This window comes from Urocitellus parryii, chromosome 10 (assembly GCF_045843805.1).
Source record: "Urocitellus parryii isolate mUroPar1 chromosome 10, mUroPar1.hap1, whole genome shotgun sequence".
Classification (NCBI taxonomy): domain Eukaryota; kingdom Metazoa; phylum Chordata; class Mammalia; order Rodentia; family Sciuridae; genus Urocitellus; species Urocitellus parryii.
Window position 1 is genome coordinate 107313152 of NC_135540.1, and position 26577 is coordinate 107339728.

The window sequence follows — 26577 nt, forward strand, 5'->3', positions numbered from 1 at the left end:
CTACTCCTCTTCCATATTCACTCTTCCTGATGAGTAAATAAATAGAAGGGGCAGAGGAGAAAGATTTTTATTTAGTCATCTGCAGAAACTAAATAGCGAATCAGGGCTCATGGGCTTTGGAATCGACCTGTGTTTGACTCCTCTGCCACTAGATAATAGTCTGACTCTGCCAAGTTAATGAGTCTCTGCCCCCATCACAGCTTTGTTGTGTTAGAAGAAAGGAATATAAAAGTAATGCACCTAAGTAGAACCAGTAAGTGAGGTTCTTAATGAGTCCTTTTAAAGTAATCCATGTATGTAGACTTTTTATCTGGCCATTACATTTATCCATTTGTTTTTTTAAATGTCATCTTAATCATGTTAAGTGTACAGCTCAGTAGTGTTAAGACCATGCACATTTTGTGAAGCACATCTGTAGAACTCTTTCCTCTTGCAGAAACAGAACTCTCTAGAGCCACTACACAGCAGTCCCTCCTTTCCCTCTCTTCTCAACCCCTAGTAGTCACCATTCTACTTAGCATTTTTATGAATTTAACTATTTTAGATATATCAGTAGAATTAAACAATATTTTTAAGTTTGTAGCTTGTTTCACTTACCATAATGTTTTCAGGTTCAGCCACATTATAGCATGTGACAGGATTTTCTTCTTTTAGGTTGTATAGTATTCCACTTTGTGTATATCATATTGCTTATCCATTCATTCACCTATTGGCTCTTGGTTTGCTTCCCCTCTTGTCTGTTGTGAGTAGACTTCTGTGAATATATTCTGCAAATATCAGTTTGAGTCTCTGCTTTCAGTTCTTTTGCATATGTACTCAGAAGTAGGATTCTCTATGCTGCTTTCCATAAAGTATGCACTATTTTACAGACCCACCAACAGTGTACAGACATTTATTTTAACTGCCAAAAGTATTTTATATATAAAGCAAGTATCTGGTTTGTGTCAGCTGTTAGTTTTATGACATCATTGAAATGAAATTTATTCAAAGGAGAATTACTCATATAATAAAATCTGGCTTCCTAAGCCCAGCATGGTGGTACACGCCTGTAATCTCAGCAGCTTGGGAGGCTGAGACAGGAGAAATGCCAGTTTAAAGCCAGCCTCAGCAATGGCGAGGTGCTAAGCAACTCAGTGAGATCCTGTCTCTAACTAAAACACAAAATAGGGCTGGGGATGTGGCTCAGTGGCCAAGCGCCCCTGGGTTCAATCCCTGGTACTAAAAAAAAAAAAAAAAATCTGGCTTCCTAGTTTTTAAGTGGATGTTAAAATTAATTATAGGTTAAAGGAAACTGAAATTACATCAGTTCTCGCTTTTGGTTTGCTTTTAATTAGAGATAAGCCAGAGGATTCAGACAGCTCACCCTGCTGGGCGGCAGGTGATGTTGCACTATCTCTTACCGTGGGTGAACAACATCGAGTTAGTGGATTTAAAACCCCTGCCCACAGCAAGGCGACATGATGAAGATGACGATGATTCATTAAAAGACCGAGAAATTATGGTGACCAGCAGGCGCTGGTTACGGGGAGAAGGCTGGGGATCCCCACAAGCCACTGCGATGGTTTTGAACAATCTGATGTACATGACAGCAAAGGTAAGATGGGTTTTGTATTTGCAGTTGCTGCACAGGTGACCACTGGGAAGAGGAAGCATGGTTACAGACAGATGCAGAGACTAGGCCATCTGATAACCACACAGAGTGCATTGTGAATCCTCCTCTTTAAAAAAAAACTTCTCATTAAACATCTTTTTTAACTTCTATATTTATTAGTAATAATGAGGTTAGACATGAAAAATAATCATTCTCTACAGTGTGAAAAAGATTAGAGCTGTCTGTAAAAATGCTATTTGCTCATGTTTCATGGTGTAACAAGTTTGTTACTGAAGTCTCTCCTGTGTGTGCTGCACCCTAGTATGGCGATGAGCTGGCCTGGTCGGAAGTGGAGAACGTGTGGACCACACTTGCAGATGGCTGGCCGAAAAACCTAAAAATAATTTTGCACTTTTTGATCAGCATTTGTGGGGTGAATAGTGAACCAAGCCTCTTGCCTTACGTAAGTATTCAAGTTCTTTTAACTTTATACACACACGCCTCAGATGTGTATATACCTCAGATGTGTTTATGCCAAAGTATGGACAGCAGTCACCCTACAGAAGCAAGCAAGAGCCACTGGAGTGAGGACAGTCAGGCACTTGTAGATGGCCTTATTTATTGATTCATTCAACAATATTATCTAGTATAATTATAAGCAAACACTCTTCTAGGTACTGGGCATTCCAACCTGATTGGTGAGACAGATTTTATTCTTTGAAGCTACACCTAGTTTATTTATTAAATAAATCAGTAAGTTCCAGTATGGTTGTGATAAGGGCTATAAGGGAAAGTACTGAGAGTGAATAATAAGGAAACATAGCAATCTGGATAAGAGATGATACTCGAAGAAATTGATATTGCAGCAGAGACCACCAGATTGAGGAGGATGGTATTGCAGCTGGCATTGGGCGATTGGAGCAGGTGGGGAACTGGAGCTTAGTGCTATAGGCTGCTGGAAGCCCGAGAATAGAGAGAAAAGGAAGAGTAGATAACATGGAGGATATCAAATCTTTACCTCTGTGGGGAAAGCAAAACTAAATCTGTCCAAGGGCCCTATAAAACTCTCAAGCTCGAGGGTAAAATGGAACTTGGATGCTTGAATACTTACCTGTTCTATGTTCACAGTAGCCATGAAGTGGCATCTCCTAAAAGTGTGATCTGCAGAAGGCTGCTCCAAAGGTTCTTCCAGATCCCTCTTCAAACAAACCAGTTAGTGGCCTGGCTTCAGCCAGCATTTTCTGAGTGTACTTGAAAGCATTGTTCCCAAGATGTGACCCCTCTGTGACCAAATCTATAGTTCTCCCTCATGCTCACCCCTCATTGCCATGCCCACACTGGACAGTCCCACGTTGGGGCTGTGGCACTCTCTTTCCTTCTCTTCCCTACACCTCCTCTGGGTCTTCCCTAGGGCACCAGTACTCCCGAGACCTGATGTGCACAGTCTTCTTTTTCCTTACCCTGCTTCATTGATCTTGCCAGTACTTAGCCATCACCACACAAACGATGTTTTACCCATTTGTCTCAGCCAAGTAGATGAAGAGCATAGGTCTGTGTTTGGATCCTTGCTGTATTCACAGTGCCTCAATGGTTCCTGGCACATAGCAGGTCCTCAATAACCAGATGGATGAATGAGTGAGTTGGAGTGGGAACTAGAAAAAAAGCATGAGATGAAATTTAGGGAATAGCCATTTGACAGGAATTTAAAAGGAGTCATTTTTAGTGTTAATAGCAATAGTTTCTTAATTACTATTTCTTCAGCACTTGTTATGCCAGACATGGTAAATGCACTTCGTCTACATTATTTCATTCACTTCTCAGAATAAATTGATGGCTTTTCGGTTTTACAAATGAATTTAAAAAGGCAGAGAAAACAGTCATTTCCTCAAGGCCACAGAGGCATATAGCTGTGACACTTAATGGGCTGGAATTCCATCTCGCATCCATGGTGGGGAAGCCTGGCAAGGGAGCAGGCAGCCAGGGGTCAGTGTGGCAGAGGGTGAGGAACATGAGGGAGAACTGTAGGAGATGTGTCAGAGAGGTACTGTGGAGTCATGTGGTTTAGGACCAGACACCTACCTGTCTCTCGATGCTTCTCAAAGAATATTAAGCCTGTTACATGCTTTGAAAACAACGCTTTCAAATAGATTTTGGGAAGCTTCACACAGAAAAGTGGGGAGCGGTTGGGAGAGGACTTGAGGACTTGATAGGATCAGGGCAGGAATGCCACAGGTCTTCAGACAGGAGAGCCAAGGCACAGGAGCAGGAATGCACACAGCGTGGTCAGAGGAGACTGAACCCAAGAACAGAGAGAATTAGCAGTCCATTGGATGGGTAAAGAGCTCTGTGAGGTTCGTTACCACTGGGTAACCATTATAAAATTTTCAGTGTGGCCAGGCACAGAGGCTCGTGCCTATAATCCCAGCAACTATGGAGCCTGAGACAGGAGAATCACAAGTTAGAGGACAGCCTCATTAATTTAGGCCCTCAGCAGCTTAGTGAGACCCTGTCTCAAAATAAAAAGAACCGGAGATGTGGCTCAGGGTAAAGCATCCCTGGATTTACTCTTCAGTACCAAAACAAAACAAACAACAACCAAAAAAAACAGATTTTTGTTCTGATATAATAAAGCATGTTTTAAGATTTGACCGGGGTCGTCTAAAATATGGCTTGCACACATCTGGGTGTATTTAAATCATCTGTGGATCTTGGTTGTGGAAGGAGGGTAGGGCCTGAGATTCTTCATTTCTAGCCAGTTCCAGCTGATGATACCTATGACCACATTTTGAATAGTAAGGATTAAAATAGGAAGAAGAAAAAGAGATAGCTTGATTGTGTAAGTTATTTTGGTGATACATATTATTAAAATATATAATACATAGTACGGAAAAGTTTTTTTGTCCATTTAACTAAACTCATATCATGTACTCGCCATTTAAAAAGTGCTTTACAAATCTTACTTATCTCATTTAATCCTCCCAATAGCTTTATGAAGTAGGTGCTATTACTATCCCCATTTTGCAGATGAGAGAACTTTCCAGTGGATCCACTGGATCCATTTGAGTTAGCTTAGCCTGGGTTCTTGTCATTGTTCCTTGCTCTTGCTCTTAAAGACTGTTCTTTACTGCTAGGTTCCACGTAGAGAACAGGGAAGGCAGAAAAAACAGAACGAAAGGGAAATCCTAGGTTTGGAGGCTAAAGATCAGGGGAAAGTCTTCACAAAAACTTTTAACCAAAACCTTTTTCCCTTAAAAAAGAAACCTATAGAAGAGCATTTTTTCTTTTTAATTTTTATTTTAAAAAGAAGAAACAGGACTGGGGTTGGGCTCCGTGGTAAAGTGCTGCTCACCTAGCATGTGTAAGGCCCTGGGTTCAATCCTCAGAATGAATGAATGAATGAATAATAAATAAAAAAATAATAATAATAAAGGTATTGTGTCTCATTACCAATCAGTGTCTAGGCACATTTTGATTGTGCTTATTTATCTTTCACTTAAAGTTTAATTCTGATAAAGTTTATCGAAAGACAAATTTATGAGATAAATATTTTGTGTTTTCTTTTCTGAACCATTTCTTTTGTGACAGGTGAAGAAAGTTATCGTTTATTTAGGTAGGGACAAAACGATGCAGTTGCTAGAGGAGCTGGTGAGCGAACTTCAGCTGACAGACCCTGTCAGCTCAGCTGTCACCCACATGGATAACCCCCCCTACTACCGCATCACTTCCAGCTACAAAATCCCTTCCGTCACCTCAGGTGAGACTGCACCTGAAACTGATTGCTTTGTGTCAGAAGAGTTGCTTTACCTAATTGTTAGTTTTAGCAAACATCTGAGTCTTTAAACAACATTATTGAGAAAGCAAATGTGAATTATGTATCATAATGTGCTGAGATTTAGTAAATCCTCATATGAATAAAGAAATTTGGTAACATAAGGAGTGTTACTATTATAGAGGGAAACTTTACAGACTTATTGGGAACTGGAATATAAATTTATAATGCCTATATAATCAGTATGCTAAATTTAGAAAATGCTTATTCAAATTATTTGTGAAATTGCACATTATGATTATTTTATTCAAGTAAGTATGTGTGTGTATTTAATTTTTATTGTAAATTGACAAATTATATATAGGGAGTAGAAAATAATGTTAGATTTATGAATGCAAAGTGGAATAATTAGATCAAACTGATTAACATACTTGCCACCTTAAATACTTATCATATTACATTATTTTGAGTGAAGAAATTACATTCCTGAGGGAATAACTTCCAGTGAAAATCAATACAATATTTAGGCTATTATAAATGAAATTTCTATGAAACTCCTTGGGAGTTTATATTGAATGCTTTCACCATGTCAATAACAGTGTGTAATTAGAAATATTAAAAATTATATCTTCACAATTTATTATTCATCATTTATTTTTATTTCTTAGCCTGTTTTTCCTACAGTCTAATTGATTTCTAATAGTACTTCTGTTGAATTTTTCATATCTGCTAATACAATTTTAATTCCAAAGAGTGTTTTTTTTTTTTTTTAGTTAGGAGTTCTTTCTTTTTTTTTAGCAGTATCCTATTCAAATTTCATGGTGGTACTTTTTCTGAGCCTGATAAAGTTATAAAATTTCTTCATCCAGCAGAACTTCTTACATCACTGTTTATCTTGTCTTCATAAAAGCTTTGCTTAAAACCTGCCAGTTTCATATCTTTTTATAAGAAAAATGTGTTAAAAATTGTTAAGTTCTGGAGCTTGAGATTATGGCTCAATGGTAGAGCACTTGCCTAATAATACATGTGAGGCACTGGGTTTGATCCTCAGCACCACGTAAAAAATAAATAAAATAAACCAAAAGAAAGAAAGAAACTTAAAAAAAAAAAAATCAAGGGGCTGGGATTGTGGATCAGCGGTAGAGCGTTTGCCTAGCATGGGCGGGACCCGGGTTCGATTCTCAGCACCACATAAAAATAAAGGCATTGTGTTGAGTCCATCTACACCTAAGAAATATTTTTTTTTAAAAATCTGTATATTTATAGAGGACTAGTTGACTGTGTCCTTTTTTTAAGTGATGGTTTCAGTGATCTCCATGTAGGCCTTTTCTCTTAAATCATTCATAATCTGATTTCCCAGCAAAAACTCCCCTGCCTAAAGGAGAGGGTGTGTGTGTGGATAGATTTTATGTATTTATATACACACATATTTACACAGGCCTTGAGCCTCCAAAAGACCAGTAGGGGAGGAGGGATCCAGAGCAGGAGACGAAGTCTCAAATTTTAGTATGTGGTTTTCTTCTCATTCCCTGTTATCAGTAAGGTGCTTCCTCCTCCTGCCATGCAGTGTGTACCCTAGTCCAGAAATCTTTTGCCTTACTCTCACCAGAAGAGACTTCTTCCAGATGTGGGTAGAGACAGCCACCCAACTGCAAAAGACAGGGAGATAGATTTGGGAGGCTGCTTCTAAAGTAGGTTTCCAGCCATTCTCCTATGTTCAGCTCTGCATTGAACCCCAATTTCCAGATGCTCAGTGCTGCTCATTCCTGAGCCTTTCGGAGATTCAATAGTAGAAACTTCTTAATCCACACCCCGCTGCCTTCATGATTCTTAATTACTTCCTGTGCATTTGTTTTCTAGCATCCCTAAAATTGTTGCTGTTACCTCCTTTCGCTCTTGATCCTTACGAGTACATTCCTTTTTAAAAATCTCTCTGCTTTCATTTCAGTGGATTTTGACTGAAATCTTCTGTCCTTTATTGTTCTCTTAAATTAACAGGTACTGTTTTATTTTCTATTGGTAGGAACTACTTCCAGTAGCAATACAATGGTAGCTCCCACAGATGGCAACCCTGATAATAAATCCATAAAGGAGAACCTTGAAGAGAGGTGAGTACCTTTCTGGTCTTCATTAGCCTTTCAGTTTGACAGACTGATTGTCATTAGAATAAATGAAAATCTCTGCATTGGATTGTGTGGGGTTTTTTATTTTGTTCCTTTTTTTTTTTTTTTTTTTTTTTTTTTTGTACTAGGGATTGAACTCAGGGGGGCTTTGCCACTGAGCTATACAACTCGCCCTTTTTATTTTTTGAGACAGGGTCTCACTAAGTTACCTAGGACCTCGATGAGTGGCTGAGGCTGGCCTTAAACTTGTAATCCTCGTGCCTCAGCCTCCCAAGTCACTGAGATTACAGGAGTGTGCCACTGTACCCTCCTGGAATGTGTATTTTGTTGTGTTAACTCTGGTGAGGAGGGCTGAGAATGTAGCTTATGAAGTGTGCATGAGGCCCTGGGTTTGATCAATAACACTGCAAGGGGACCAAAAAGCAAAACTTCTAATGAAGAAATATGTTTCCATATTGGAAAAATTTCACATTGACTGTCTTTATGTTAAAGATGCTGACAGGCTAGGATTTTTTAAAATATATTTTTTAGTTGGACACAATACGTCTATTTTATTTTATTTTTTATGAGGTGCTGAGGATCGAACCTAGCACTTTGCACAGGCTAGGCAAGCCCTCTACCGCTGAGCCACAACCCCAGCCCCAGGCTAAGATTTTTGATATGTTGTAATGGATGAAAAGGTGCCATCTGATAAGTAACTTTGGTGTCGCTTACAATTTGTGACTTTTCTAAAAATGGTTATTTACTCTGTTTTTTTTATCAAATCAGTCTCACCAAAATATCTATTTAAGGGAGATATTTAGTAGGAATGATTGACTAAAAGCTTAAACTTTTGAATTATAAGGTGGAAACTAACATTTACCATGGTAAACTCTTGGTGGTATTTTGCATAACATGCTTTTTTTAAACGTAAGAAGTAAACAGAAGTACAAATGCCACTTTTCCATGAGCTGTGCCTAACCTCCCTGATCATCCCCATAGCTGCGTGCAGCTGGATATCTACAGTGGACTGAACAGCCATCTAAACCGTCAGCACCACAGACTAGAGTCTCGATACAGCAGCAGCTCTGGAGGATCTTATGAAGAAGAAAAAAGTAATCCATTCCAAATGTTCCTTATAGAACTATAATGATGAGGTCTATTGCTTATTATATTAATATAGTTTTCCAAAAATTTGATTTTTTAAAGACTATTTAACTGCCACTAGTGGTGTTCCAACATAACGTCTTGACTAATGTCTTGAAATGTCTTGATTTTGAAGAATGATTTTAAATAAGCAACATATAAACAGGAGAAATGAAAAACAAAACACAGGTTCCCTCTAGATGACAGAATTGGTTCTCAAGAAGCATTATAGAACCAATACACTAGGCACAACCTGGTTTTTTGTTTTTGTTTTTTAACAGGTGTTTGCTTTTCCCTGTGTGAATTTGCATTTTACTAAAGAGGTTGTCCCTTGCACTTACAACATAAATAATCTGCCCAAATCTCACTATGACACTAGAGCAGAAACACAAACTTTCAAGCCAGGAAGGGACCCTGGAGATGATTTGATCCAATCTCCTCATTTTATGCACGATGGAACTGAGGTCCAGAGAGGTTAAGTGACTTACCCACGTCACACAGAATTCACATTCCCTGACATCATTTTTTACTGAACCTGCAGCCCCATTGTGGTGGAGCAGATTTTCTTAAGAGATGGGTTTGTGTTGGTCCTGTCTCAGGAAATTTAGACCTGAATAACTTTCCAAAAAGTCCATGTTAGAAGGCAGTTTCACTATAAGATTGTCTCCTGGTTTGGCTATCAATTAGGGAATTGTAAGGAAGTGCTAATGTTGTTTTACTTTAATATAAAGGATGGAACCTGAATTGATATCTCTTAATTATCTCTGTCTCTCCCTCTCGCTCCAGTTGGCCTAATCTGATAATATTTGTACCCAGGTCTTCCTAGCATACCTATGTTCAAATAGTGGGAAGTTATTTTTTTATCACGCTCTGATGCTATAAATAGTTGGTGTCTTGCTAGAGTTTGCTTATATTGCCAGGAATTAGATGGTGTAGAAAATGAGACGATTTTATCTTGATAGGTGATTCAATGCCACTTTATTCTAATTGGCGACTGAAGGTGATGGAGCATAACCAAGGAGAGCCACTGCCCTTCCCACCAGCTGGAGGCTGCTGGTCACCACTGGTGGATTACGTGCCTGAAACGTCGTCACCTGGATTACCTCTTCACAGGTGGACTAGAGCGCCATTCCTACTTCCTATGAGCCACGTTGCTGCTGAACACTTTGAGCCTTCTTTATGCTGTCTCATGACCCAGAATGGATGGAAGCAGTCTTCTTAATTGAGATGCTGCAACAAATTAAACCACCATGTTCAGATTTTAAGACAGCCAAAAATCTGAGTCTTCTCTCTCTACAAAATTAATATTATTCAATCTCATTCTGCTGCTGCTTTTCTGGGTGTCTGGCATAGTTACTTGACCTTTCTGGGACCCAGTTACTACATCTGACAAAAATGTGACTTTCTTGTAGTGGGCACTCTTATTTTGAATTGAATTAGATTGAATTCTACTGAGTTAAAATTATAGTTGAATAATTGCTGCCTTCTTTGAGAATTCATGAATGCACCAAACACGTATTGAACACCTACTCTGTGGCAAGTGATGTGCTAGGTCTCAAGGCTGAAGGACAAAGGGCATGTGGCCCTTGACCTCAAGGAGCCTGGGCCCTTACTTAGGTTTTGTTCTAACAACGCTATTGCTTAACGTTCCTTCAGCTGCATTTGTTTTTCCTCTTGTTTTCTTGAGAAGTTGTATTTTTCCATGAAATACAATCTTCAAGGCTTTGAGTAATTTGTAAAGCATTTTCCCTAGGTTTCTTCAGGTCTAGCCAAAGGCTAATCATGCTCTCGTTTGCCGCAGGTGTAACATAGCGGTGATCCTTCTGACGGATCTGATCATCGATCACAGTGTGAAGGTGGAATGGGGAAGCTACCTCCATCTTCTTCTTCATGCGATTTTTATAGGTAATACATCCTCATGTCTGATCCCTTCCGAAAGGGATCAGAAAGTGCTTAGATGCTTCTTGTTTTGGTGTTTAGTGTGTTGTTTGTGGGACTTTTCACTGTTGATTCTCCAAATCCACTGGGGAGTTATCAGTAGCCTGATTTCAAACAACAAATATGTCTACTGTCCCTGTTTTTATTTTTTGCTTTCTTGTGGTGTTAGGGATAGAGCAGGGACTCCGGCATGCTAGGCAAGTGCTCTGCCTCTGAGCCAGAATGCCAGCCCATTTGGTCCCTATTCTTTCCCTTTTCTATCTCGTGGCCCTTTGTACTCCACACAAACACACGTATAACCCACTAGGGAAATTTCTGTGGCTATGGAAGAGCAGAATCAATTTACCTCTGGGATTAGAAATTTTCAGAGTAGATGGAATATGGAAATAGACTCTTAAGTATTTCCCAAAAGAATTGACCTGGTTGACAATCTGATTGTTACACCTGAAACTCCACATGCCCTGCATGGGCTCTCATCTTCAGTGCCTTCCATGCTCATGGGATTGGCTTCCTGAAGCAGGTCAAGGTAGCTGTCTTCTTACACCTTTTCCTGCCATGAACACTTAGTAATATAATCATTCTTTTAATATTCAGACATTTGTTTTCTATTAATGTGCTGCACACCCACCCACCCCCCAAAATGCCTATCTTTTTTAAAAAAATTCACTTATATATAGTGTTATGTAACAGTAATGATTTCTAGTAGATCACTAAATTTTAGAAATGAAGTACATTAAAAATCACCTGGGTTCTCCCTAGTGCTTTAGGACAATAGGCTCTTATAAAAACAAGTGTACAACTTTAAACCAATTAAAAAACACACACAAAAAAACCCATCATATTCCATGAAATACAAATACATCATACTCCACAAAGTCTTTTGTATACAGTGGGCACTTGTGTTCATAGTTTCCAAATCTGTGGATTGAACCAACTGTGGTTTAAAAATATTTTGGTAAAAAACATCTGTATCCTTACCAAACATGTACAGATTTTTCTTCTTATTGTTATTCCCTAATGAATACAATGTAACAACTACTTACATAGCATTTAATAGTATTAGGTATATCATAAGTAACCTAGATGATGATTTAGTATATATAGTAGGAGGGTGCTATTTTATATGAGGCCTTGAGCATCTGCAGGGTTTGGTATCTAAGGTAAGTAGTAAAGCCAGTTCTCCAGTGATGACTGTAATTTCTGTAGAGTTTGGTAGCAAGCATACTCATTATTCCTCCTAATTGATAATGATTTTCTCCTCTCTGTTTCAGGGTTTGACCACTGCCACCCTGAGGTGTATGAACATTGTAAACGCCTGCTTCTGCACTTACTAATAGTGATGGGACCCAACAGTAACATCCGAACTGTTGCTTCTGTCCTTCTCAGGAACAAGGAGTTTAATGAGCCCAGGGTGCTTACAGTCAAACAAGTTGCACACTTAGATTATACTTTCACAGGTATTTACCTTAAACCTACACCTTTAATGGAGAAGTATGCTTCATTAATTTGGAATCTCACAGTAGAGAAAGTCAACTAAATAAAAGTTGAAATACTAGAGCAAGCTTTTAGAAAACAGTTATATTTAAGTTATCATTTACATTCTTTGTTCAGTTAAATAATGTATTAAAATATTTGACCTATATTGCTCTTAACGATCCTTATCACACAAATGTTAAGTTTTGAATATATAAGTTGAAGAGTGCTGAATTCACTGAATACTAGCCACGAATAAGATGATGCTGCATTAGATTCCCAGCTCACCATATCTGGATGCTGACAAATTTAGACATTTAATTTTTTTTTTACTCACTTCGTTATCTTTGCTGCATTTAAAATGTTATGTGTTTTGAAGTAGCAAGGTCCAAATTAAGGAAACTGTAATATCAAACTTATTTCACTGTCAACATTTTTTTTACTTTAAAAGTTATGCTATCTTCCTTCCTAATAGCCCCAACTTATTTCTTCCACTCATTAGTACACCAGACTAGGAATATGATCTAGATTGTTTTGTGCATGCAGTGCTGGGGATTGAACTTAGGGCTTCACACATTCTAAATCAGTGCTCTAACACTGAGCTACAGGCCCAGCCTGAAAATAATTACCTTCAGAAATTGAAATTAAATTGCCAGTTTTTATATGTGGTTTATAAATTTTAAAGACAATCAGTTAAAACCCTATTATTTACTTAAAATCATGTAGTAACAAAATGATTATTAGGAAACATTAGCTTTTTAAGATTATGGTTGAGGGGCTGGGATTGTGGCTCAATGGTAGAGTACTCGCCTACCATGCTTGAAGTACTGGGTTCCATCCTTAGCACCACATAAAATGTAAATTGCTAAGGGCCTTACTAAGTTGCTGAGGCTGTTCTCGAACTTGTGATCCTCCTACCTCAACCTCTCCAGTCACTGGGATTACAGGTGTGCGCCACCATGCCCAGCTTCTGCTGTTTGTCTTTAAGACTCTTTTTGCCATTTTAAAAAATACAGCATTAGTAAATAATTTTTGCCAGTATTCATTTAATGCTTAACTTACTATAAATATTACACATAGTCCTTAATGTAGTTTTCTTAAAAGTAAAATGAAGCAAAAATTATAGAATCCTTCCATTAGAAATTAAAAATCATTTCATCCTTGGAAATATGACTAGTTTAATAAAAACATTGAAAAAAATGTACCAAAATATTAGGAAACTGCTACTTTCAACTATTTTCAGCAGATGGCAGCAGAGGGCCACACAGTTAATCCAGATTGCTGAATTTTAATAACAAGCTGTAAAAAGTGTTTGTTTACCTCCAAGCTGGCTGGCTGCAACACAGTGCTTATGAGGATGGTCAGAAATGCTAAGGGATGTCAGCTAGCACTGACAGGTTTCCTCCTGTGTCCTGTATAATCTATAAATAACACCCAGTGGTCCATCTCTGAAGTGTTTTGCAGCTTCTTTCCTGTGTAGGTATCACTTTGTGGGTACTCATGTTGAGCTTTCTCTTCCAGCAGGCATTAGCGATTTTATACCTGATTACCAGCCCTCCCCCATGACCGACTCAGGGCTTAGCTCAAGTTCTACCTCTTCTAGTATCAGCTTAGGAAACAACAGCGCTGCCATTTCACACCTGCACACCACGCTCCTCAACGAGGTGGACATCTCAGTAGAGCAGGACGGAAAAGTCAAAACCCTCATGGAATTCATTACCTCAAGGTAACCTGCAGCTCTTTCCATCCATGTTCATGTTGAGTCATACTTTTGTCAGTCTCTATAAGCTGCATTTTTATTTTCTGAAATGCCATGATTCAAAATGCACAGGTTTGTATTGCACGGTATTTTGAAAATTTTAATGCATGTAAAGATTGTTCTTTTGCATGCCTGCAATCACGCCTCTTACTCACTGCCCAAAGAGTACCGTATTATTTGGATATATAATATTCTTTCATTACGTACATTATCAGTCAATCATCAAATACTTGTCTATTCTCTACTCTGTGCAAGGCTTTCTAAGTAGAGAATGTTAATAGATGGGGAGAAAGGACATGATGTTCCACAGTGAGAGCCAGATCAAAGGACCATGAGAAACAAATAATTCATTCTGACTGTAACACTGCTAAACAATGCTAGAAAGCTTGGGATCATTCAAACTGGAAGGCCATGAATTCCAGGCCTGTGGTTATAGATTACATTTAAAATCGTTGAACTAGGACCAAGGAAGTAGCTCATGGTAGTGTGCTTGTCTAGTATGTGCAAGGTCCTGGGTTAAATTTCCAAGCCCCCGCCACCCTCCCACACACAAACACACTCATACACACAGATCATTGAGCTAACTCGGGAGGATGGGAGGAGTAATTTAATAAATATGTGGGAAAAAAAATCAGTTCCCTAACAGTGAACTGATTAAGAAATGGAATGGACTGGACCCAGTGTGCCCACCTAAAGGTTTTCAAGGCACTTTGGGCCTAGGCTAATAATGAACTTAACTGAGGTGATAGCAAAGATGTTGTTTATTTATTTATTTATTTATTTTTGTGATACTGGGGACTCTATCCAGGAGCAGGGCTAAAACTATCCCTTTTCTGAGACAGGATCTTGCTAAGTAGCTGAGGCTGACCTCAAACTTTGCCTCAGCCTGCAAAGACATTTTAAAGAAAGAATCAACAGGACAATATTCTGCCTTAAGCTTTCTCCCTAGTTTTATCTAGCATAGTTATTTTTACTGCATTTAACCTGTAAATTATTTTCTTTGCATTATAATCTAGGTAGTCTGAGCTCCATAAATTATGTCTTGAGCTATATAACACATAGACAATAATCTCAGTAGGCAAAATTTCTCATCTCATTACTACCTCTGAGAGAATTTGAATGTAGTAATTGTAGATATTGAAATTAGATCTTTCCTTACTTGATGTAGCACATTCTATATCCATGTACATAAATAATGGATAGACTGTGATCTGCTATTTGATTTGTTTGCTACTATCCTTTCTAATTATAAAGCCATAGTTTAAGTAAGTTTAAATAAATCTGTTGATATAAATTAAAAATGAGAATTATATCTATTCTGTTTTCAGAAAAAGAGGGCCCCTTTGGAACCATGAGGATGTTTCTGCCAAGAATCCTAGCATAAAGAGTGCTGAACAATTAACTACATTTTTGAAATATGTGGTTTCTGTTTTTAAGCAATCAAGCGCAGGTATTTTTTAATAAATAATACTTAGTTTTAATGCGATATTTTAATGTGATGTTGAAATTTTGATAATACTTAATTCCAAGTTGATAATGTCAAAATTAAGAAATCTCAGAAAGATTTTCCTTTTTAATTTGTGAATGTTAACAGATCTGTTTGGGTTGAAGAAAAAATAATTTACTACTTAGAATTATGTCTCTGAAATTGGGGCTTAGTTTTGTGTGTGATAGCATCACAAAATTATAAGACAGCTGTGAATTATAGAGATGATAAACTTAAAAATTCCTTTTTGTACTGATAAGGCTTCTGTAATCTCACATTTAACACATCTGACAATCATAGTAAAAGTGTATGTGTTTTCAGCAGTGATTATTCCCAAGGGGTAGTTTTGCAAGAACATACATTGACTTATGACTTAGGTGCCTGTGAGACTTGTCTGGTAGCGTGCAGGGTTCTGGTTTTAATGTGGACAGTCTCTACTTACAACTCTCTAAATTCTATAAAATAAGAGCCACCCACTCGTGTCCTTTTTCTCTGCAGAAGGAATTCATCTGGAACATCACCTTAGTGAAGTTGCTCTGCACACAGCGCTTTCTTGTTCTTCTCGACACTATGCTGGGAGATCCTTTCAGATTTTCAGGGCCCTAAAGCAGCCACTATCTGCAACTACACTTTCTGATGTTCTCTCCAGACTTGTAGAAACTGTAGGGGATCCAGGAGAAGATGCACAGGTATTTCATTACATTTTCCCTGCAGTTAGTGAGACGCCACTGGGGTCAAGGTCTCGCTGCCAAATATAGATTGCAATAGCCAGAGCTAGACAGTGGTCATAATTATTAATGCCCTGTTAACAAACAGGTGAAGAAGTAAGCAAAGGTAAGTTTGTAACAAATATTTAATAACCTACTATTTAGATCATATAGTCTACTGCCTATCAGAGAAAGTTTTATACTCACTACACACACACACACAGTTGGATATTATTATTTTAGGATGATCATGAGATAAAAAAGGAAGTTAAATTTCCATATAAAGTGAAACATTGAATTTCATTTTTAAAGGTAAGTAAGTAAAACTCACACTAGAAAAACTCAAGTTTGTACCAACTGCTGATTTGATTGTACTCTTCTATCCATTGGGGATATAGTGCTAAACAAAACAAAGTTCCCAGCATTCTGGAGCTCATACTCTGTTGGGGGAAACAAGCCAATAACATATAACACAATTTTACTTAGTGATAAATAGTGTGAAAATAATAAGGTAAAGGGTTAAAGAGCAGTGGGTAGAGGGGGTTGTTTTATATATAATAATCTGAGAGGTGATTATCGAATATATACTGGTATGCACTGGGTCCTGTGATGATCTGAGGAAAGAACACTTCAGGCAGAAGAAAATAGGATTAACATGTACAAAGGCCCTAAGGCAGAGACTGTAGGGTGGTTGGATTATTTTTGTTGTTGTTTTTATGTGTGTGTGTGGGGGGGGGGGTTAGGACCATCATGAAGACCAGTGAGGGTGACATATACTGGGGGAAAGGAAGGCTAGTGATGAGCTAGGCAGGTCCAGATCATAAGGCCTAGTAGGCCCTGGTGAGAGGTTTGGCTTCACTCAGAATTGATGGGAAAACATTCAAAAGGTTTTAAGAGAAGGAAGATACTGAATGTGATTTGCTTTTGAAAAAAACTCACTCGGGCATCTGGATGGAGTCCTTAGGGAGAGTGAGAGTGGAAGCGGGAGAGGACAGTTACTGAGAGGGTCCGGGCAGAAATGGCAGTAGGTTAGGTTAAGGGAAGATTTGGAGGTAGAGAAAAGCAGTCAGATTGAGGATCTATTTTAAAAGTGATATTTTCAAGACTTACTGATGGATTCAATTTAGATTTGGAAGAAAGAAATAAAAATAACCCCTAGAATTCTGACCCGAGCAGTTCTAGTAAATTGTAATGCCATTATAATAATTTCTACCATTAGCTTGATGAGTTTTCATTAATCAGCCAGATTGTGTTGCTTAGGAGTTTAATCATTTTGTAATATTAATGCAGAGTTCATTCTATTTTTAAATTTCATTGGGAAATCCATTGCAATTTCTTATTTCCAGAGCACAGTTAATTAAATTCTGCCCTTTTCCCCCAGGGATTTGTGATTGAGCTTCTTCTCACCTTGGAGTCTGCAATTGATACTTTGGCTGAAACCATGAAGCATTATGATCTTCTTTCTGCCCTTTCTCAGTAAGAGTTTAAACGGGGAAAGCTACTGAATACAGAATTCTAATAACTAAATTCTTATCATCATTACATTATATTATTTTAATATTTACAATGAAAATAATCCCTGCCACCCCCCTCCAAATCAGATGGGTTACCAGTGGGAAAGCCGGCCTCAGATATGAGGACTTCTAAAAAGTGCTGGAGCTAATTTGGTCAATTCTTTTCTTCTAATGTCCTGGTCAGATCTCTTTCTGCTATGTCAGTCTGGCTCCCTTGACAGGCCCCATTCCTGCCACGCTTTAGGGGCCTATTGTTCCCCTTAGTTACCCTTTAGGACACCCAGATGTGCTCCCAAGAACAACCTGTCCTCCCACTTTCTCTGCCATGCAAACCCCAAATTAACCTTTAGTCCCATCTCAAGAGTTACTTAGCTAAGCTTTTCTAACTCCCCAAAAGCAGTGCTACTTATTTTATCCTTTGGATTCTCACAGTGCTTTCTTTATATTTTAATAATAATAATTAACTGATTATAACTTTGTCGATTTACATATCTATCCCCCACAGTAGTCTTTTAGAAAATATCCCTAGCCTTTGGCTGCTGCTGGCCCATGTAGAAGGCATTCAATAAATATTATTTTAATCAATTGGATATGAGGAAGCAGGATAAATCATAAATTTATTTTTGAGTTTAGTACTCTTAAAAAAAAAAAAAAAAAAAAGATGCCATTCAAAGAAATAGGCATCAAGTCTGAGGGTCAAACAAATGAGGTCTACTTTGGACAATAATGCGTACTAAATCCCAGATCTGAGAGTTCTCCGATTCTATAGCAGAATCTTCTCAGCAAATTCAACCTCATCCCCACTCAAAAGAAATAGCCACCATAGCCACCAGAAGGCATTGTTGTAGATTTTATTTTAATATGGAGGCAAAGCTGAAATTTGATTAAAGTCAGATATACTGAAACATGATTTTCTGGTAACAGTTAATGCTTTTCAGTTTTCAAGAGTAAAATTAATGTAGCAAAAGAAGTAACTGCACATGACTTGATCTTTTTTTCTTTTTTCTTCTCTCTTTTTAAGAACCTCATACCATGATCCTATAATGGGAAACAAGTATGCAGCTAACAGGAAAAGCACTGGACAACTCAATCTAAGCACAAGTCCCATCAATAGTAGCAGTTATTTGGGATATAACAGTAATGCAAAAAGTAACTCTTTGAGATTAAGTTTAATTGGTGACCGAAGAGGTGACCGGCGGCGGAGTAACACACTGGATATAATGGATGGACGGATAAACCATAACAGTAGCTTAGCAAGGACTAGAAGCCTTTCCTCTCTACGAGAGAAAGGAATGTATGATGTGCAGTCCACTACTGAGCCTGCCAACTTGATGGCCACCATTTTTTGGATAGCAGCATCTTTATTAGAATCAGATTATGAATATGAATACCTCCTGGCTCTCAGGCTTCTCAACAAACTGCTTATCCATTTGCCTTTGGATAAATCGGAGAGTCGAGACAAGATTGAAAATGTACAAAGCAAATTGAAGTGGAACAATTTTCCAGGACTTCAGCAGCTCTTCCTTAAGGGTTTTACCTCTGTTTCTACCCAAGAAATGACCGTGCACCTCCTCAGTAAACTCATTTCTGTCTCCAAACACACGTTGGTGGATCCTTCCCAGTTGTCAGGTGATGTTAAATATAACTGCACCAATGTTCGTATAATTGCATTTTAATGTCTTTGAAATGTAAACTAATCAATTGTTTTGAAATCTAATTTCTGCTTTTCTGCAAACAGTGATAGTTTTGTTTTATATGTTAGATAATGTAAATGATTTGGTAAAGGGGAAAAAAAATTAGAAGGTTGAGTATTCCAGGAAATGAAAAGAAAATGGTTTCTACAAACCATTTTAAAAATACCTTTAACATTTAAAATAATGTGCAATAAAATTGGTTATTGTTTGCCTTTTTTGTTTTGTTTTGATAGGCTTTCCTCTTAACATCCTTTGCTTATTGCCTCACTTAATCCAGCATTTTGACAGCCCAACTCAGTTTTGCAAAGAAACAGCTAGTCGAATAGCAAAGGTAAGCAAATGTTATGCCAAAAGATAACACTGTAGGGATGTTAGTCTCTAGTTTATCTTAAGAGGGGAATCTCTTAAACATCCTCGTACTGTCACTACCTGTGTGAATTCTGCATCTACCTGTTTATTCTGTCTGTTCCTATAAAAGAGTTACATAGAAACTGCTCAAATGACAGTGAATAAAACTATTTAATTAGAGTAACATTCTTCTGAGTCTGAGTCTTTTTCTGCTCCTTTTCCCTACTTTCCCCTCTACCTCTCTGTCAGTTTCTCACTCATTCATTCCCTGATACATATTGACTGAGGGCTGGGTCAGCTGCTGGTCATACAGCATAAGAGAAGTAGGCTGAGTGCTGGCCTTGTGGATGGTGGGAAGCGCAGTCAAGAAGTAGGCGGTGAGTGTTCTGTCAGTGGGAGGACCAAACATCTCAGCAGAACATCCACCAAAAGCCTTCCTAGAGGAAGTTCTAGCTGAGCTCACATCGAAGGCTGAATAGGAATAATGAAAAAAAGAGCCAGGTGTGAGGCCAGGGGTTTCAGTTCTCTAGGCAAAAGAAATGATAACATGTGCAGAGGCCCCAGGGAAGAAGCGGACATAATATGGTTTGAGATTCTGAAAGTTCTCTCTCCCTTTCTGTTTGACTATTTTTCTTTGAAAACTTTCTCTTCATCTTCCCTCACTGTTGCATCCATTCTTTTTTCTCCTGTGTTTGGCTCTTTCCCTCCCACTGTACAGTTCTGAAAACAGTAGTGTAGCTATTTTTAAATTATCTGTTAACTTGCATTTTAAAGTACTATAGCTCTTAATCTTATTTTTAGAAGCTTATGGTATTGACATTTTATATTTTTAATAATTTCCTCAAGAACAATAAGGAACTCTCAAGTAGCTTGCCTTCTTTTTACATATTATTATTATTATTATTTTCTTTTTTGTCATCCACTGAGTCTTGGGCAGAGAAAGACCTTCTGAAAATATAAACAGTTCCAAGGAGTTAGATAAATTTATGAGAAGTATACATACAACAGGAAATTAGGTGAATTAAATATAATGGCTCCTCTTTTGGGATTGAGAGGTGGTTGGTGAATACCAACATAAGTAAAACCATCTAAAACACTGAGAGAAAAAACACTGAGAGAAGTTTTGAACAGAAGGAAACCAGCAAATACAATTTCCAAGAAGAGCTTTTTATATAGCAATTTTTTAAAAAGCTGAGATTCAATTAACAAGTAGCACAGTAAATGGAAAGAACAAGTCACAGAGAGCCAAATAAAATACCTTTCCATGACCCTGATTGCAATAAATTTATCCCTGAGTGCTGAGGTAGTGAGAAAAATCCATTAGCAGTAACAAGAGAACAATCTTTTCACTGTGTTGCTTAGATAATATTTAATAAGTGAAAATATTTCATAAAATATGCTGTTGAGTCTATCCCTAATTAAGTTCCTAGATAAATTAGGTATAGAGAAATTCTTACATAAGCATTTATGGTTAAAAGAGGAGCTGTTATTTTAGTTAATGGAAACATATCTTAGTTTTGTAAGTAAAAATGGTAGTGGGAAGAAGTAAGCTAAAAATTGTCCCCTGTTCTTGATTTTATTTAATTTTAAAAATCCAGTACAACATTATTAAGTGAAAAACTACTATTGAAATAAATATTGCTTTTTGAAAAATGATTATTTGCCTAAAAGAAACCAACTACATATGTAGTATGTGCGCCAGTAAGGTTGAAAAGTAATACAAAATATAAAATTTCTTAAAGTTTAACTTTCATTTTAGTATTCTTATGAAACATCATTTTAAAAAAAATGTTGTGAACAAGGATTTTTTCCCCCATATGAGTACTTACAAAGAAAGTATATGAGAAAAAAAAAGGTGTATTGACCTAACTTGATATTTCAAGAAAACAATAGGCACCAATACCCAAAGAGGGAAGTAGACACATTTAAGAGCAGCAGCTAGAACTTGTGAAATAAATAGCTACCCCCGAATGCTGGGCTCCCCAGAGAGCCTGCCTGAAGGCTGTCACAGCCCTTTGAGTATTAAAGCTGCTGATTTCATGACTATGTGAGGGAAATCCTCAAATATCTTTTTGTTTTTAAGAAATCAAATATGGCCTTCTGTGATTCCTAAATTGTTTTTAATCTGCTTTCTTCCTGTTGGGCAGCACACAGATTTCCTCTTGTAAGCTTTCAGCAACCTGCAGGATGTGAATTAAATTGATTCCTTAATTATTTTCTCACTTATAACTGTTGAGAGTAATTTTCTGCCATTATGTGCTTCCTCATTATGCAAATTTCAATCTACTGTTTGTGCCCATGGAGAGCCCAGAATTTTAAAATAAGGCAGCACTTAAGACAAATATTTGTTTCTTTCTTCATGGCAAAAGTAATGTGCTAAAAAAGTTTGTTATAAAGCATTCTCCTAGGATCTTATTTTAACCTGGTGATTCAAAAATTTCAAAATCTTAAGTCATTTGCACAGCAAACAAAATTGAATAGCCTATATTCCAAGAATGGTCACCCTTTTCAAAAGAGGTTTTTAAAAATCATCCTTTAGAAAACAGATTCTTTAAGAATGTAAAAATTCAATACAAATGTTTTTTTTTTTTTCCTTTGAAAGTCTTTTTTGCATTATAAAGAATTTAAGCAAGTCAGGTGCTGTAATCTCAGTGGTTTGGGAGACTGAGACAGGAGAATAGCAAGTTCAAAGCCAGCCTCACCAATGGACGAGGCGCTAAACAACTCAGTGAGACCCTGTCTAAATACAAAATAGGGTTGGGGATGTGGCTCAGTGGTCAAGTGCCTCTGAGTTCAATCCCAGATACGAAAAAAAAAAAAATAAGCTGATTATTGTAAAGTTATAAAATTAATGTGATTTAAAAAAATATTAGGTTGAAATGCAAATAAGAAACATCAACAAAATTTTTCTTTTATCGTCCTCTTGTTGGTTTTATGGGCAAAAGACTAATACATGAGATCAGCTGCTTTTAATGGTTTTATAAAATAACTGCCATGGTACTGTGTTGATAGTTGCCTGCACAGTCTTGCATGTTTTTATCTCAAGTCTGTCCAGTGATGAACTTGAGGCCCTCCAAGTCTATTAAACATCTTCTGAATTATCAAAGTAAATGTCAGTTATATTCATTTAAAAAGTAAATGTATGTATAGATTTAAAAGGTAATGCTCTAAATTTGCTCACTAAATGTTCTAGGCAAGTTGTGAAAATATATATAATAAGATGGAAAAAATCATGAGCAAAATGAAAAGAGGAAAACTAAAAGCAAACTTTACAATGAGGCTAGACTTTTATGATAGATAACTATGTAAGTCTAGTGGGGGCCCTTTCCATATCTAGATTGTTTAAGTATGCCCAGTGATTGGCTAAGGATCATCCTCACCAGTAACCCAAAGAACAGACTAAGGTCAAAAATATCCCCCTGACTTTTGTTGATTCAGACATCATGGTATTGCGTCAAGCCAATTCTAAGAAGTCAGGACATTATGGAGTAGCCTCTAAAAGGCTGGTCAAGGTTCTTAGAGCTTAGGTGATTTCCTGAGGAGCAATTTGAGGCCCAGCATGCAGACTGTTATGCAGTGAAAAAGGAGGATTCAGTTATAGCAGCTCTTCATTGAAATCCTTTGACTGTACACATGTTCTGAGGCTTTCTGCAATTGGCCACACTACTGAGATGCCCTAGACATAGTGGAGACTAAAGTATTTCCTGTCTGACATAGCAACTCTGAACCTCCCTGAGAATCTACATGGTGGTCTGCCTATTTAGTCCCTAGATCACTTGTGGATTTGTCAAAACAGGTGTTCCACGTTGTAGATTGTTTTTTACCCAAGACTGTTTCACAAAGTGTCAAACAGAAGAAAACCATACTATGTAGTACCCATAGAATTGTATGTGTTATATTAATCCTCTTTCCATTTTATCAGTTGTTTTTCTCTTAAGAATGCTTTCTTCTTTTTTTCCTCTTCTATTTAACTTTTCTACTGTCTTAGAAATACAAATGCATTGAAACTTTAAAATGCAGATCTAAATGATTTCATTAATAAATACCTTAGCAAGTATAAATTTGTAATCTTATTTTAGGTGAGTGAAATAATTATATTTGTTTTCCAGGTTTGTGCAGAAGAAAAATGCCCTACATTGGTCAACCTGGCCCACATGATGAGCTTGTATAGTACACATACATATTCCAGAGATTGTTCTAACTGGATCAATGTAGTGTGCAGATACCTGCACGACTCCTTCTCAGATACTACATTTAATCTTGTGACTTATCTTGCAGAGGTAAATTTACAAATTTTAAACTGTTTAACTGCTCTGTGGCAAAATTTCAAATGGATTTATTTCTGGAAGCAATAATGCAGTACTAACTAATCTTAAAATTGTCTTCAAGAGTAAATATATATGTCTTTTTTTTTTAAAGAAAAATGTAGATGATTACTTTCAAATAAATGAAGTTTTTCTAAAGGTTTTTTTTTTTTTTCCATTTTCAATGTCTATTTCTTTATTCACTGTCCTTAAAACTCTGAATTGAAACTCTCCATTTAGAATAGAAAATGGGTTTTTACTGGTCTTGATCCTAGGAAATGGTTATGATTTTTGTTTCTACAAAATTAGTTCTTGGCTTTAACATCCTTTGTAGGATAACATGCAAAAGCATTTCTGCTAGGTAAGTTTTTTATTTTCATGACACATTTGCTTCTCATGTGAAATATGGATTTGAGGGGTAAAAAACAGAATTGTTTAAAAAGTAGCCCTAGAACTACATAGAAACTTGACCTTTATTTTTTGATGCATCTGAAATAATAACCTCATGCCCCCAAAAGTATATTATTATATAAATAGCCACAAGGAGAACCACAAATGGAAGAAATTTCTAGTTGCTAAAAAATATTTGTCAGCTTATAATAAGTAATGCCTCCCTTTTAAAAACGTTGGCCTCAAGAAATTAGGCATAAAACAAACCTTCATATTTTTATTATTCATATTATTTATATTATGAATTATTCATATTATGAATTCTGACTGTTGCTCATAACACTGTTTGACCTGGCTAAGTCACTGATACTGAGTATTATAAAATAGGTCAGGACTAGTATGAATTTTTTAAATGTTGGATTTGATTGGTTTGTTGCCATTAATTTTATATCTAAGTATGCTGACATTAGGCACTGTCGGCCTGATTGAATGCATGTCCCTAGAGCTATCTTATATCTGGACTTTTAGGATGTATTTAAGTGCCTCAGGCCAGCTTCTATTTGTGTCGTCCTGAAGCTCACCATTAAGGTAGTACCAGAGCTTCTGGAAAATCCACCTTGGGGTTCCAAGGTCTGGAACTTGCATAGTGCATCACATATGGACAACATTTTTCCACTCCATAAAGAGAATTCTTTTGCACTAAACATTACTCTTATTCATGGAAGTTATTCTTATGTTATTTATTAATGATCATTATTACCAACTACAGTACTCAAACTAGTTACATATATTTAAAATGATATGTCTTTAATTTATTTAGCCTTGCAAACCCTATGAAGTAGGTAGTTTTGCTATTTTTGGAGGGGGGGTACCAGGGATTGAATTCAGGGCCACTCAACCACTGAGCCACATCCCCAACCCTATTTTTTGTATTTTATTTAGACACAGGGTCTCACTGCATTGCTTAGTGCCTTGTAGTTACTGAGGCTGGCTTTAAACTCGAGGTCTTCTTGCCTTAGCCTCCAGAGCCGCTGGGATTACAGGCATGCACCACCACACCCAGTAGTTTTGTTATTTTCCACTTTAAAAAAATCAGGGCTCAAAGGTATAATAATCTTGTGCAAGATCATGTAGCTAATAGATGGCGGTGTCAATGGTTTGTGGGTATTCCATTATTCTTTGATGATGTTGTATAGTGGTTTTTTCCCTTACCTAAAATAAATGATACTTAGCCAAATTAGTTAAGAAAATAAGATACTATTATTAACATGAAAATAATTTTCCAATTCTCCTTTTTGAAGCAAGGGGAAAAAATAAGACTTACCTTTTACTTTATTAGTCTCTGGGTTTCTGATAATCTAACTATAAACTCATGGATCAGATCTACTGTGTTTTCTAACATTATAAATGTAAATACTGAGTTTTGTTCAATCTGATTAAAGTCTGTTTTTCAATATTATTTGTAGCTGTTAGAGAAAGGATTGTCCAGTATGCAGCAGTCATTACTACAGATTATCTATAGTCTATTGAGTCACATTGACCTATCTGCAGCCCCAGCCAAGCAGTTCAATCTGGAGATAATAAAGATTATTGGTAAATATGTACAGGTGAGTGACCACAAAACTTACCTGTGACATTGTTCAACTCAAAACCACTTATAATCATCAAAACTCAGAAATACCCTGAATGTCCAGAAGTAGGGAATATAAATCATATTTTTAGGAATATATTCTACATGGGAAATGTTCTTAATGTATGTGACAAAACTCAGAATCTGAATTGTAGGGGTCTACATTTAAGTTACAACAGGAAGAAATGTACATACACACACGGAAGCCATGACCTGTAGAATTGTGACTCATTGCTATTTCTTTGTTACCTTTCCATTTGTTAACCAAATTCTACATAAACAACAAATGTAACTTGTAGAAACAGAAGTCCTCTTTAAGAGTCATATTTTAGGGTTCCCTGCCTTTTTTAATTTTTTTTGTCTGATTAAAAGAACCAGATATGTGAAAGCAGAGAATCACATTTGGTCTAATTGTAAATGGTGACAGGTCACCCTGATTGGCACTAATTTTCACCTTTAATTGTCTGTAAAGAAAGGCATTGTTGAGCAGATCAGTAGTCTGGATGTGACTCATCAAGGGAACAAGCTGTTTTAAGAGCATTCACAGATAAATATTTTATATTTACTCTACATTGCATTTGAATTCACTCAAGCAGAATTTTAAAAAGGAAATACTTAACTACCAAATACAAAATGCTCTTTAGTTTAAAAGCCATTAACTTCATTCATCTAGAAAATTCACCTATATATTATCCCTTTGTTTACCCCTATTGCCAGATTATAAGA

At 37.0% G+C, this 26577-nt stretch overlaps 1 protein-coding gene across 1 annotated transcript in view; it reads left to right on the plus strand.

The window, feature by feature from the left end:
* Positions 1 to 26577, plus strand: part of Fryl (FRY like transcription coactivator) — a 232914-nt gene that overhangs the window by 174004 nt on the left and 32333 nt on the right. The window contains exons 34-49 of the mRNA XM_077803150.1: positions 1335 to 1594; positions 1914 to 2054; positions 5177 to 5345; positions 7384 to 7468; positions 8465 to 8577; positions 9571 to 9721; positions 10410 to 10513; positions 11818 to 12003; positions 13541 to 13745; positions 15107 to 15228; positions 15763 to 15953; positions 17353 to 17447; positions 18507 to 19114; positions 19413 to 19510; positions 23637 to 23807; positions 25688 to 25828. Of these exons, the coding sequence (XP_077659276.1) occupies positions 1335 to 1594; positions 1914 to 2054; positions 5177 to 5345; positions 7384 to 7468; positions 8465 to 8577; positions 9571 to 9721; positions 10410 to 10513; positions 11818 to 12003; positions 13541 to 13745; positions 15107 to 15228; positions 15763 to 15953; positions 17353 to 17447; positions 18507 to 19114; positions 19413 to 19510; positions 23637 to 23807; positions 25688 to 25828 (2840 nt within the window). The remainder of the gene's footprint in view (positions 1 to 1334; positions 1595 to 1913; positions 2055 to 5176; positions 5346 to 7383; positions 7469 to 8464; positions 8578 to 9570; positions 9722 to 10409; positions 10514 to 11817; positions 12004 to 13540; positions 13746 to 15106; positions 15229 to 15762; positions 15954 to 17352; positions 17448 to 18506; positions 19115 to 19412; positions 19511 to 23636; positions 23808 to 25687; positions 25829 to 26577) is intronic.